Source organism: Excalfactoria chinensis, chromosome 1 (genome assembly GCF_039878825.1).
Source record: "Excalfactoria chinensis isolate bCotChi1 chromosome 1, bCotChi1.hap2, whole genome shotgun sequence".
Lineage (NCBI taxonomy): Eukaryota > Metazoa > Chordata > Aves > Galliformes > Phasianidae > Excalfactoria > Excalfactoria chinensis.
The window spans coordinates 118,503,488-118,518,759 of NC_092825.1; the positions used below are offsets into that span (position 1 = coordinate 118,503,488).

The following is a 15,272-nucleotide window of genomic DNA, read 5'->3' on the forward strand; positions in this document are numbered from 1 at the left end:
TCTCAGGTGCCACCAGGTGTCCCTAAAGAATAATTTTTTATGGTATCCCTTCTCCCCTATATATTTTCCCTTAGATAATGTGCTTGTGATTATGCGATAACCTGAAGTCTGTTTTCAATACAATTCAAATTAATACCCCAAAGGATAAGTTTACGATTACAAGTACATTTCCTAGAATGGCTGGTATAAAGGAAATTCTATTAGGCCTGGACATTCTGGAAATAAAATACATTCAGAAAGATTCTGTTTTCTAAAAATCCAGCCTGTCATCTGAAATCATTCATTGGAAACTGCCATCTTCACAATCTTGTAGCGATTTTGTGCTGTTTCTCCAACCTGATATTTACTTCTGTTAATTTATTAGGGTATTTTTTCCCCACGTTTATTCTTTCCTATTTGTATCCACACTTTTTACTTCCATGCATTACGTCAACAAAGATCTCATGAGAAGATGATTCTGATGAGTTAGCAAAAAGTTGGAAAAAACAACCTTCCTCTCCCATGTACTTGCTCAGATTTTGTTAGGTAACTTCTAGTGATGAAGACCTCCTCTAACTTGCATCAGTTTTCCTCCACGTTCCCAGTTGCCCATCTAAAATTTAGCCTTTGTTTTAAGTTAAATTTAAAGCACGGGCAAACACAGATTCCAATAGTGTCTATGCACAGCTCCTGGGTTATGTTTACATTAGCATTTCAGCTTGGATCAAAATCTTTTTTTCTGAGTCAATCTGTTTGCCCTGCTTACCATGCTTTGTCATGGCTGAGCGGCAACAGAGAACACAAATTGGATTTTATCAATGAAACTGAAACAAAACATGCCCTCAAAGCATTTCTTAATGATGAGCATATTGGACATAACCAGGTTCCTTCTGAAGTACCCCTTCCTGATACAAACAGTGGTGGCATAGGACTCTCAAACAATAGTTTTGCTTTCCAGAACTACTGTTTGCGCTGGACCATGCTAATGAAGACACGGCTAAAGAGAACTCTGTTTTATAGTCCCCATACTTTTTAAAATAAAACTTGGGTGACGAAGCTTTCTGAGATCCCAATGTGCACCATTAGCTAAGACAAGCAGGAACTGATTGCATGAACTTCTAATAGTCTGAGAATTATCCAGTTATTTTAAAAACCTTTACAAATTTTGTTTGCATTCAGAACCATGGAGTGCACATTTTAAATGTTTAAATGCTTCATATTCTGCATCACCTTACTATTACTTAAATCCTACATATGTGCAGTACTGCTGAAAAAAAGAGTTGCAGTCTGAAAAAATCAGTAGGGAGATTACTGATTGGTCACTACTATCTGCTCTCAAGTTCTTGCATCTCTAAATTGACTCTAATTGCAGCAGCTGTTTCCAGTCATGGCCTTACCCAGATGCTAGCAGGTCACTGACAGGGTTCCAGGCACAGATGAACACCTCTGATTCATGGCCCCGAAGGACTGTTGCTTTGTTAGGAGGAATTTCAACATCCCCGTCAATTTCCATTGGCTTTGAATGATTATCTGTAAAGAGAAATATCAGAATAATTAGTTTGCAAGATCATGTTAGGTCTGCATTAAAAACAGCTGGATACCTGTGGCCTAAGCCTTAAAAGCAATGTATATTTAATGCTCTGTGTTGTGTCACTGGTCACGCCGCTCTGTTTTCTTTTCTATGGCAATTCAAAATTATGATATTTCCTCAAAATATAGAGCTTTCTAAAACATCCTGTATAAAGTATGTAGCTTTAGATACAGATAATTAGTGTTCATTTCAGTACAGATTTTCTTGAAGATGGCTTAATTTAAATCAACCTAAGGATTTACTGAAGTAGGAGATTACTAGATATGAGAAAAGATTTATGCTGTTTTAAAAAAGCAGCATCAGCTTCTTAGACAGTATCCAGTTAGAAGTGTGAGGGGCTACTCAGATGTAAGATATATGTAGTATGGGCCTAATTCACCAAGTACAGCAGGGAAACAGCCAGCAATTCTCTCCTTATGGGTACCACGATACTTGCAAAAGGGACCAGCTGATGCATAGATATACTTAACCCGCATACTGTGATTCTGGGGTTGTTCAGATTGCAGTCTAAGCAACTTTGGTTTTGTAAACCTTTTTTATTTCCTTAAGGGGAAAAAAAAAAAGAGTTTAAAACAATGCATTTCTCTTAGTGGCAGCATTTCATACCAATTTGCATAGTGAATAATATTTTCACTCCAGATTCTCATTGCATCAGTATGCATCTCAAACTGCACTTCCTGGCTGCAACACAAGATTATTATCCCCTGTGAATGAGACACCAATCAAGGGCAGGTAACACACTGGAACAACAGGCGGCAGATGTCATGTACAGAACTGCAACCCATTTCAGAGAAAGCACATCCAAGAGCAGAGAGCTGGCAGGCTGGTGGAGAGGCAGCCTTGTGTTATCTCATCGATGCCTTGGCCAGCTGAACTGCTCTGATTGATCAAAATCCAAGTTCTCAATCTGGGTTAAGTCTTTTAGTTAGTCATTCTTTAATCACATACGGAGATCCATAGGTTCACAAGTGGAATAATTATGCTCCTTTATTGCCACATGTTTATGGCATTTAGAATCAGCCATCTGTCCCGATACTCATGCTCTGTTGAGCTATTGCCCACTGACTGGCAAAACAGACTGTGATGTTACACAACTGCCATCAGAAGGAAGATCTCCAGATTTCTACCCTCAACCATGTTTTAAAGTACCCTGTTTTGTGCTAATTTATGCTGATGCATGTAAGTAGCACTTTCCTTAGAATTTCATAGAATGGTTAGGTTGGAGGGGATCTTTATGATCATCTAGTTCCAACCCTCAGCCATGGACTGGAGTGCCAACCACTAGATCATGCTGCCCAGGGCCCCATCCAACCTTGCCTTGAATGCCTCCAGGGATGGGGCACCACAGCTTCTCTGGGCAGCTGTGCTAGTGCCTCACTGTCCTCTGGGTAAAGAATTACCTCCTAACATCTAACCTAAATCTCCCCTCCACTAGACTGAAGTTCTCCTTTGTCCTGTCACTCTCAGACTGTGTCTAAACTTGGTCCTCATCCTGCCTGTAAGCTCCCTTCAAGTACTGGAAGACTGCCATGATGTTTCCTCAGAGCCTTTTCTTCTCCAAGCTAAACAAGCCCAACTCTCTCTAAGCTTTCTTCATAGGAGAGGCACTCCAGCCCTCTGATCATCATCATGTGGCCCTCCTGGGACTCACTTCACCAGCTTCACATCCTTCCTGTACCGGGAGGCGTACACCTGGACGCTGCACTACAGGTGGGGCCTCATAAGGGCAGAGAATGGGTGGACAATCCCCTCCCTCTCCCTGCTGACACCCCTCTTTTGATGCTGTCCAGGATACTGCTGGTCTTCTGGGCTGCAAGCACACACCGCTGGGTCAGGTCCAGCTTTTTTCTCCATCAGGACCCTAAAGTTCTTCTCTGCAGGACTGCTCTCAATAAGTTCTTCTTTGATAAGATATTCTGAGTAGTCAGGGCAACACAGACCAAAGCACTGTTAAAACCAACCAGAAGATATAAGCCTCAAACTCCTGTATGTCTCACCACAGCAAAGAATCACCAGGTTTAAAAAATACATTGATGAGAAAAATGGCAGCATGATGACTATCAGGCCTTCATGTGTGTCCTGTTCACAGTGTGAGTTGGAAGCTGGGGTTAAATCATGCAGTGAGATCTTTCAATTGTTTTAATTTGAAAATATTAAACAAGATACTACTCCTACCATGTACCATCCTACTGTTACCTGCCTGGCTCTAAAGGAAGAGCTGCTTTTCACTCCTGAATAAAGCCAAATGATGGCTTGAACGCAGCTTTACTCCAGGGTCTCAGACTTGTGAGGTACTATCAGAGCAAGCCCGTCTGATTTTTAGAAGTATTTTTTGTTTGTACACGGCCAGATGGAGAAATCTAGATATGCACTGAATGTTATTAATTCTTCTGCAAAAAGAACAAACTCGTGACCCCTCAATCAAGTGATACTTGTGTTAGTACATATAAGACTGAGTGGCCTTTGGAAACAATGGAATATCCACACAATTATTTTCTATTGTTTTTCGCCAGCAATTTTGACACTACAGCTTTGATGGTTCTAAAAAAAGGAGGGAAAGATGAGAAATCTTTCAGAAATTGTTTCCAAATGTTCATTCTGTATGCCTTTTCTTCCTGTTTTTCATCACGTAATTAAGTAGTGATGTTAAAGAACGTTCGTATTTAAGGGATTACTCTTTACAAAACATAAAATGCCCCACTGAATAAACAGAATAAATGAACATTCTGCTTCAGGCTCTTTTCAGACAGACATGATTAAGTTGTACCAAGTACAACAGACCCCTGCAAAAGTGAATAACTTAGTTTGCATATTGGAGAACTGTGCTTAAATGTTAATACAAACTTTTTTCTAAAGGCCATCTATGGTTAAGACTACACTATATTCTAATGTTTTTCCTCAAACATATTAAAAACACAAAATCACTGGAAAGTTAATATTCCCTGCCCCCAAATTATGTTTATTTAAAAAAAAAAAGTAATTTTAACGCACCAGTGAGTAATCTCAACTCTTTTTTCCTCACTAAATTAAACCAAAAATAATGTATTTTTAAGCTCTTACCAGTGTGCTAAGCCTGACTTTTCACAGGAAATGATTTTTGAGTTAAATATTTGACAGGCCATTCAATGAAGTTGTTCTTTATGGCTGTAGCTACAATAAAGGAGCGAGGCTGAGTATTTTTTTTTTCCAGAGACTTATTTTTCTTAAACCCAACGCAATCCTTGCAAATATAATGATAAAAACAACAGTAAAAAACATTTGAGTTGGAAAACAATCCAACGCCAGTTCTTCTAAACTAATTTTTAAAGTGACTCAAACCAGAAAAGATCACTCAGGAAGCAGCAAAAGAAGGCAGCAATTTCCTTTACTTACTTATTTTAAATCTGCATCTCAAACTGCTGTTAAGATTTTTTTCTGTGCTTCTCTTTCTTAAATTACGACTAAGGAAGAGCACACTACCCCAAAACCATCCCCCTATATGCCAGTTCTGTCAAATCCAACAACAATGGAAATCATGGTTCACAAATTCTCTCCCATCTTTTCTATCAAAGTAGGTCTCCCAGGTTTCACCTTATTCATTTTATGTCCCATCCTAAACGTCTTCCGATCTAAATGTCTCGTCTTAATCTAAGCTCTTGCCATATCTTTCATCTTAGTCTGTCCTAGACTGAACACTCTCTAAACACAGTGACAAGGGTGAAGGTAAGGCTGGATACACAGTTTGCCCTGTTTAAGCAATAAAAAGGAAGGGTGTGACCTTTTTGTTAATTCATTTACATGATTACCTATTTCTAACTTTACCATAAAAGAAGGAAATGTACGTGTAAGACCATTGATCAGAGCTATGCAATAAACTGCCAGTTATATCTGTTACTTCCAATGGTTTCTGATAACTACTGAGAGAGATCTCTTGCAGTCTGATCAAGGGTGAGAATGTCAGCTTGGCAGATCTGTATGTATCTCCCAAGTATAATCCTCAGCCTGCAGTTGTTGATACCTTGCTGATATCCTCTGAATGATTCCAACAGAAAGGTTATAGTCCTCCCAGAGCAAGGGAGGCACACAAAGAGCCATCTGTCTCTGTATTTCTCAGCAGCTTCTCCCTAAACTCTCCTCCTTAAATTGCAGACCTCACCTCTTTGCTCAGGATGAAGAACTGGCACAAGAACAGCTGCCAATAAAGTGTGCCAGCTGGCCAGGTACACCTTCAAGACCTCCTATCCCCCCACTGCCATGCCATAGCCTATCTGCGTGACAGGTTCTTAGTCCCGTTCATGCTTTGAAATTTGCAGTCTCATAGTCTAAAAAATTTCACTGGACAACACCACAGTTATCTTCTTGCATCCTGCTCCATGCAGATATTGGATGAGATTAGGTCATACATGACTTTTCTACCTCAATACTCACAAACGTTCACAACTGTTCATGAAAGGACTTCTACTAAAAACCACTGTAAGAACTATTACTTTGAATAATATGATGACGGATCTGAGAGATTGAGCTTTATAGAGTAGTCACACATCTGAACTGGTCTGAAAGGCTCTCATTTTTTTAACACAATAGCATGCATGTTTCTTCAGATCAGAGGAAGTAAGTCTGAGAAGTTCTGCATTTGTGATGATCTGATATTTGATTTTCTACCTTCAGAATTTGTTTACTGAGATGGAAGGATATTCTCCAAAAATTTTTACCAATGATCAGAATGAAAGAGTCAACAAAAACACCAGAAAGTCGGCGGTAGATAAATTTGCAAGTGCTTTCATTTCTGTTTGTACCACTTCATATACGAAATAAGTTCAACTCCAAAACAAAGGATCAGTTGGAAGTAAAATATTAACATTTTTCACAGATCTAAAAACAGGTAACAGCTTGGAAGATTGGAATTTTTTACAACTTTTGACATCCCTTTCTCAAAAGAAAAATGTATTTTAAATCATTTCAGTATTACTGGGGGAAACCATTCTGTCTAACTGGAATTCCCTGAAGAAAAATCTGGTTTGAAAGCATTTTTCTCACTGACCCAGAGAGGAGTCTATTCAAGTCAGAGAGAAGACAGAGACTGATAAAGGCAACTACGCTGCAGAACAAAGAAAATCTGTTACATGACAACAGTCCTGACCTGTTTCTTGTCTAAACCAAAGGGCTCTTGGGATTTCCTACAAAACCTGCCATGCATGTTCCTCTAGAATTTCTTTTGAAATACATAATGTACTGAGGTTTCATTTCAGATGTTAGCCAATGCCCTAATATGGTTTGCACACAGAAACCAAAACCATTAATCACATCCACTCAACAGTGCTAGCGCAGCCATCAAGATTTAGTTACGCTCACAGGAATATACACCTATCTTTAGATGTATAAGCCATGAGCTCAATCTCTCTCTGTAATCAGTAAACAAAGGTGCATTTGGAGCTCTTAGGGACGGACTGTTCCCATAGTCTACAAGAGGTAAGACCTTCACATTGATACTTGCTTGTGCAACTAAGAATGTAGTTTTAAGTAAAAAAGCAAGGAATTCTCTGTGCCTTCAAAACAAATTCACTGCTTCCAAACTGTGAGGAGTGGTTTCTGGCTCATACAAATTTCTATCCAGCACTTGACCATTCTGTACAGGAATGGAAAGGCCAAACTGTGCCAAGAACCAGCAGTAAGGCACTGGATCATCACAGGGTAGTTAGTGCTTAGTGCTGTGCTCTGGTTGTGCTTCAGTTATACAGATTTGGCTTGCAGGTCCCAGCGTCTAAACCCACCTCCCCCTAGCTTGGTCAAAATGATCAACTGCAGCTGCAGCTTCTCTGAACTTTCATCATATATATTAAAGAACCTGTAAGGCCAATAATATTAATGAAATCTACAGATAGCCTGCTCCAAGGAAATTGCATACATCTCCATTTCATGACACTGCAATTGCATCTTGCAATTCTGAAGATCTCGCAATTTGAAGTTTTTGCATTCTAAGAGAGAATCAGTAAAACATGGTATTGTGAGAGAAAATGTGTTGTCTAGTCAGAAATCTTTCTAGAATTACCCTATCCTCTTGAAATTATCCCCCTCAGTTTTACCATCTTACAGACACCAACAAAGCACATGAGGATCATTCAAAATGTAATCTACCCCGGAAGTGGAAAGCAGCTGCACAGGTTGGCTTACTTATTGCATGTGCCCCATTCTCCTCTCCATTCACAGTGGCTTCTCCGTTCTTTGGTGTGTTCTGCTGGGAAACAGCAGTCGTCGTTGTTCCCGCTGTTGCTGCCGTTGCTGCTGCTGCTGCTGCTGCACTGGCTTGTTGCTGAGCTAGTTTCTCTCTGAATGCTTGCTGCCGGGTCTGTACAACATCAGGCATCACTGCGTCTATCAGAGACAGTGACTCTATTGGCCTGCCATCAAATACTGTACCATCCTGCAAAGAAAATGAGCCAAAGTAAAATTGCAAGCTCAGGATCTTCAGCACAGAGGCTGGCAAAGAGGCAACGTTATAAAGAAACAAAACTGGGTTGTGTAAGGATATTGTTCTGTGAAAGCATCATTTGTTCAAAATTTACAGAAGAATCAGGCAGCTAAGCTCTCTACAGTAAAGACTCAAAAATATGATGTTGTGAAAATATATTGTCTGAATTATGACAGAAAGTTTACTTTATTTAGCAGTTTGAAAAGAAAAGAATAATGGCTAAAGTCACGACTGAGCCAAACAGACTTGGGTTGAATGGTTTGCGTTTCTGCACTTGCAGAAGCATATGAATGGAAGCAGTAGATGAATAATGAACCTCAGACAAAATAAGATGTATATACAAATTCACTGTTTCTTTATACCACATACATAAGCCCAGCAGCACCAGTTGTAGCTGATTACACAGGACTGCTTCACCACTATTTTCCCTTTTTCCCCCTAGTTTCATTAATAATAGTTACAGATTTCATTTTGATTTCTGTAAATTAGGCTTCAGGTTTAACAAGCAATTGAGTTAACCTTCAAGGGCTATTTTTTAAGACTTAATACAGACTCAGGTCAACAACTGCTTTATCTACTTAGCTCTGCTTCACTTTCACTTTCCCATTATCTTAAATATAGGTTTTAGAAAGGTTTTAGATGGCTCTATATAGAGGCACTTTACTGATCTAAATAAGACACAACAATGAAGGATTTGGGTTTTAGGAATAAGTTTTGGATATGGACAGATGAAGCAGCTGGGAAACTATCATTTTCAAAAGGTACCAATAACTGGTAATGAAAAATAACAGTCTGGTTTACAAGTCTGCTTCTGTTGGACTGCCCTTTGAATTATACCTTACAATTACCTTATTAAAGTATTACATATTTGTTTCCTCATGGAGAAGAAAACAGAGGAAAGAGTCATTAGAAAAGACACATATAATACCTCTTTCTCCTCAATATTTTTTAATGTAAATGTCTCTATAGACATTTATTTGAATCCTGGCTCAAGTCCTTGATACAACATGAAAAACACACGTTTGCCAATGGATTTTGGCATTCTACATTTTTAACTATAAAAATGCTCACTGGAATATTTTCATGACTGCCTTTACACAAATCACAAACAATACTTCAATTTTATACACAATGATTTATAAACTAGTGATTACTCATCACTTCGAAGTAAGTCACACAATATATCTGTAGCCACTGCTGGCACACAGACTTGAGGAAGAGCGGCTTTTGTTTTGCTGTACGGTACTTCTAGCTATATAATCAAGCAGAACTGAACCACTTGGAGAGCAAAACAAATCACAGCAGTGACAACATGTGTATTTTTAGATTATTCTCTCACAAGAAGTTAATTCTGAAGCTGGATTCACAGGAATAGGACCTTACACCTTTCACACAACCTGAATTTATAGGTGCTGTTCGTGGTGAATGTTTCTAACTGTGTAGCTCTAGTATGAGGCGCGAGGCCAAATGTTAAGTAGCAGCAAATTGAGAGAGATTCCTCACATTGGTTTGTTATTACAACTGCATCAAAGTGCAGCTTGGCATGAATGTCAAATGTCACTGCCCCAATTAAAAAACACATATACAACTCTTAAACATGGTACTGGGTCATAAAAAGAAAACCGTACAGACTGTTAAAGATAAAACCAAATGGATTTCCAAACCATACAGTACGAACACAGCCTTTTCTCTATTTTATATTCCTTTGTTCTCACCCACGACATTCAGCTATAGAGGAAAAAGCAATAGCTTTTTACGCATTAATATTAATACAGATCTCTGACAAATACAGCTATCTGTGGTAAATATTTTGTAATGCAGCACTTGCTCATCCGTCATGCTCCACTCCCCCTCGAAGTATTGTGCCTTTAAGGTTGGCAGGGCAGAAACACTGGCTTTTCCTACATGCCCTCTTTGTTTCCCCTTGCAGCTCAGTGAGAACAGAGACACTTTGTGGCTGCTCTTACAATGCACACAGACAACCACTGACCCAGCCAGGATGAGAATTTACACACACTTGTTTCGGCATGTCTGTGATGGGATGGTGCTCAGTCTCCGTATGATCTGAGCCAAAGCCACTGAAATCAGAAGAATCTCTCCAAGCTCCCCTGCAAACAGAAGCAGTAGGTTCTAATGGACAGCACGGACTGAAGTTTTAACCTACGCGGCAAACTTTTCCCGTCAAACTCTGCTGTTACCTTAAAAACACAACACTGTAAACACAGAGCCACCATCTTGTTTGCTGCAGGAATCTCTGCACCCACTCTGTTGCCTCGGGTAGTGGAAATACTGAAAAACCCTCATAAGCCACAGAGGTGGCTTCAGCGCCACAGCCAAAAAGTGAAATGTGTACCTCAGGGCTCCCTGGCTCTCTTCTGGGTGGGGCAAAACAGGGTGAGCAACAAAAGGAAACCGCATCAACGCAAGGTGAGGACGGATGGTTGGTGTGTTTTTGAGATGCATCCCGTGGTGAGTTCCAGCATGCTGGCTGGTGGTGCCCAGGAGGGGTGTGAGAGGGGTGGTGGGATTACTTACTTCGTTGATGCTGATCTCAGCCTCCACATACTGGAGCCCTTTCTGGAGGATGGAGATGAGTGCAGCAGGTGGCACTAGTGTTCCGTTGATGTTGGACTGACTGATGTGGCTCTCGATACCAAACGTGAAGGCCGAGTGGGAGAAACCTGAGAGCAGGAAAAGGAAGACATGACATGAAATCTAAATGCACCAGCCAGATACACCTTCATGGTCTAAAAATAATTCTGCTTCAAGATGCAAAAGACACTGCAGCATAAATGGAGGAAGGCTGCTGCAAAGGCTAAGGAGAGCTGTGCCAATGGCCCCACAACCGCCTGTGCACAGCCCTGTACATCTCATGGGCAGCAAGCATCACTCTGAAACACGTATGCACACACAGGAGAGTTATAATGGGAATGGGCCAGCTGAAAACAAAAACACAAACATGAAAAATATGAGTCACCACGAGGGCACGTTCAGCTGACAATAAAAATAACTCAGGTCTTTATTTTCTTTACGTTTTCGCGTCAGGGCTTCCTGAAGCTGAGCACTTACACCCCCGCCAGCACCACACAACACCAAGGCACGGGCGCAGCTCACGCAGGGGAGCCGTGTGCTTATGCAAGGGAGACGTTTAAAATCCACATTTATTGCTGAGTGTAATATGACACGCAGAGCACTGCCATTAAGCATGAATCAACAGAATGGCCGCTCCTGCAAGCCTATCTTCTGAAAGTGAACAGCAGCAGCAAAAGTAATTAATTGGGATCTGTCAAACAGCGGATGATGAGCCAATTCGACGGTCCTCCCTTCAGCCCGATGCTTTTCTCTTCACCATTTCATTTTCTTTCTCTTTGCCATTCCATTTTTGTCACTGTCCTAGAGATAACTGGTTGCGACACTGTAAATTGAAGTGTTTTTGTGGATGAATACTGAGGCTCTGCAGCCGAGTGGCTGGGAGGGCTGCTGGGCACCGCTGTCTGGCCTAGAGGCTGAGGACCCACAGCCCAGGCAGTGGTGGGGGAAGGGGAGCAGAGGATGTAGATGTAACTGTAGGAACCCATTTATCACCACACTGTCTCCAGAGCATTAATCTAACATTAAAAGCCTTGGGGAAACCACCCATGCACTGTCTCAAACAGGAAGAATCTTAGCAGTCTCCGCTGACCAGACAAGAGGAAAAAGAAAAAAAAAAAAAAAGAAGAAAAAAGAAAGCAGTTCTCAAATGAAAATACTTCCGTTAAATATAGCTTTGCCTCTTCCCCTTGTCAACAGTGGTTTCATTTATAGTTTTGTCCGTTAAGGGATTTCCCCTCTGTCATTGCAATGTCCGATTGTGTGTGGGCTGGCGGACAGGATTTTGGGCTCGCTCCACAGCACTACTTTCTTTCCCTTTCTCAAACTGTTTTCAAGACTCTTTCTGAAACCAGCTCAATTACTGTCATAGACAGATAGCAAAAACAAGCTAAGAAACAGAATGCCTCCCACACTTGAAAACCAAGGTATGCATTTCTCTGTGATTCTCTCTCCCTGCACACTTCATTTTGCCACTTCTTTTCTTCTCCTCCAGCCTCTATTCTTTCCTTTCCCTATCACACTTCCCTTCCTCAGTACTCCTCCATTTTTAGGAATGTTTAGGACACTTTCTAAAAAGTGTCCGGTCAACCCAGATGAATTATTACGTGTAACCACAGGCATGAAAACAAAGCATAGGGAAAAAAAAACCACCTGCAAATCGGCAGTATCATTTATCTAATCCCTGGTCTCCCTTTACCCCATCTCACTCTTTATACCCTGGTCTAATTTATGAGCTGCTGCATCCAAAATAGATCTGCAGGGCAGTGTTTTTGCCTTGTTATTTGTTTTGCAGAACAGCCAAGCACATTGCTGGGTACCACGATCAGGAGGAAGTCAAACACTCAGCACACACAGCTTGAGTCAGAGAGACCTAGGGTTTGATCTCTGAACACAGAAATCTCTATGTACATATAAATATAGGGCATGCTATTAATCAGATCCCACTAAGTGTATATTTATGTGTATTTAAATTAAACAACAACATCAGTAATAACACATTCTTGAAAAGCAGTGGACTTTAAAAAGCATGACAGAGTAATCAGCCAATCTACTTAAAAATGCGTCAGACGCAGATAATTGAGTTGTTGTCCAGAAGCACTGAAGTTCCCTTCTAAAAGAGACAGCAGCTTGTTTGTGAGCTGGCAGCTCATCATTTTGTAAAGTGGTCTCTGATTCGATCAGAAGGCGGACAGAATAAAAATGGCCAAGGATTAACATCCATAGAAGATGGTAAAAACCAGAAAACTTACTGTGGATCTACAGCAGCCTTAATTTTAACTACAACTTCATTACTGCATATGGTATCCTGCAGACCTTTTTGCTGAGTGCTGTCACATCTCATTTCAAGTCCCATTGTTGCCAGCAGACAGGTTAACATGGCATACAACTAACCTCTCTGGCCAGTACTGAGCTGCCAAGTCCTTGAAGTGCAAGACCTCTCACCTGACTGCGGGTGAGAAAAGGAGCCTCTCAGCACAAAACACAGCCGTGTTACTGAAATGAATCCTTTCATTTGACTGTTCCTCTCCATGACAAGTAACTATTACCAAAGCACCCCTGAGATGACCAAGCAAAAAACTCCCGGATACGCTGTCACTGAATAGAAATCTCACTCATGGATCTCCAGCAGCTGAGACAGATGTTCCCAAATCGTGTCTGGTAAGATCCAAATAATGAATAACAAGAGTGAAACTACTTAAGTGGGTGCTGCTGGACACTGTGTTCCTCAGCCCTCTTGGAAAACAATCCTGATGTACAACAGTAGTTAGAAGAAAAACAAAGAGACAACCACCCAACCAAGCTATATCTAGTTATCTCATGATTTCTTAAACATTACCATAGGATTTACATAACATATGGAAGTACACTGACTTTAAAGGTTGCACACACAGTGAAGAAAATTCTGAATGAAGCTGTACCCACGTCAGATTTTTAGTAACACTGAAAAATCATTAGAGCTTTGCTTTTATAGTTAACAGATGTCATCAGTTCTCTTTAGGGCTCTCCGAGTACATGGAATTATACAGCTACGTTGCAGCTCTTTATAGTTCAGTCACATAAAAAGGTGATCTTTACTAAACAAAGGCAAGTTTCTTTTAAATGCTAGCTATTTAAATGCTTGTGTTACAAATGTTAACTTGGCCCTCCTTCTGAAGTTCATGAAACCACATGAGGCAGCGCAAAGCCAGGAAGCCAGCACACCACCCCCTCGATGACTGTGCAGGCTGTCAAGGCAGTCAGGGAGGGAGAACAGCGGGAGAACGTGCTCTGCAAATGGCAGTCTTAGGGAAGGATGTGACCGGGATGGTATGCCATTCTGGCAGACCGAAACTCAAAATGCTGCAATAGCAGTGAAATGTAAGAAGTGCTTTGCAAATCTGTGTCCATATGCATCACTCCTTTAAATTCTGTCAGCCCAGTGACTGTAGTAATCACTTTATAAAACATTAATTTATACCCAAATAACACCAGTAAGTGGTGTCTTAATGTAACAAAACCTTTGAGGATACATGCAATGAGACTCTGAGTATTTAAGGTTGCGTACATGGACACAAAGGGCCAAATGACCATGGCCACATGCTGGAACTGGTCTTGCACCACTGAGCTGGACAGTCACTTGTGCAGTGACATGACCAGTACCCCAAATGGCATCTTTCAGCAGCCTTGAGAGGATGGCTGCCAGATGTTCAACCTAGAGAAAAGATGGGAAAACACGAGCCATCCAACTACCTACAGTGTGTAAAAACAGAACCATACATGAAAAAAATCCAAACAAACAGTGGACTAACTGCAGGACTTTGTATGATCACCTGGAAAGGCAGTATCTATCTGCGCTGGGAGAGCAGGAAAAATTTTGCAGAGCATACAAGCACTGAATGATATATGAAAATGCATAATGAATGCAGAGAGAAAAAAAAAAAGTCATAATGAAATGAATCCTACCTAACAAAAACTGCCATGCAAGTGTTTTTGACTTGAAAAGTGAGTGAAATTCGTCATTTAGAGATTCCCTCGCGTTTATACTGACAGTGATAAAGGATCCTGGTTCTGTGCTGCATCTCTTCCCTCATCGAGGTGCCTGTATACACCATCAGTGGTACTACACAGTCGTTTGGGAATTGTTCCCCTAGGCAGTGCCAAAAATGCATATGTAGGGCTGTTTTGAAAAATTTCACTGATAGATTTTGCTGCAACTGCAAAAATAGAAATAATGGAGGTTTCTGTTTTCTTTTTTTTTTTTTTTTTTTTCCCCTTGGCTGCTCCTTTTTCAGTTAAAAATGGCCTCCCTGACAGACAGTATTTGCCACTGATTTTTTGTTTTATGAACATAATGCTGTTCTTTGCATGCTGACTGATCTTCTGCAAGCTGCATAACCTTAGTTGTTTGCAATATGCTTGGCTCACAGCAGCAATGCCTAGCAAACACAGGCATAGGAAACAGAGATAGCTGGGATGCCACGCAGCCTGAAGAAAGCCCTGTAGCCCTGTCTCCCCTGAAGACATGCCTCACCTGGCCTGAGTTAAGCATTCCTTCTTTTAAGCACACAAATGGGGTGCTGCTGAGTATTCCCTGAGCTACCTGATCTAGCAATCACAGATCTATCTATCTGACTGACATTCCTTAAGTGCTCCCTTCATTTTCGGATTCCCTTATCGCCGTAA

The 15,272-nt window shown here is 40.9% G+C and overlaps 1 protein-coding gene across 6 annotated transcripts in view; it reads right to left on the bottom strand.

Moving 5' to 3' along the window:
- TBL1X (transducin beta like 1 X-linked) overlaps positions 1–15,272 on the bottom strand; it is a 209,486-nt gene that overhangs the window by 21,757 nt on the left and 172,457 nt on the right. For all 6 annotated transcript variants that reach the window (XM_072336421.1, XM_072336454.1, XM_072336429.1 and 3 more), the window contains 3 exons: positions 10,554–10,699; positions 7,721–7,970; positions 1,377–1,509 (listed from right to left, as the gene is read on the bottom strand). In XM_072336421.1, the coding sequence (XP_072192522.1) occupies positions 1,377–1,509; positions 7,721–7,970; positions 10,554–10,699 (529 nt within the window). The remainder of the gene's footprint in view (positions 1–1,376; positions 1,510–7,720; positions 7,971–10,553; positions 10,700–15,272) is intronic.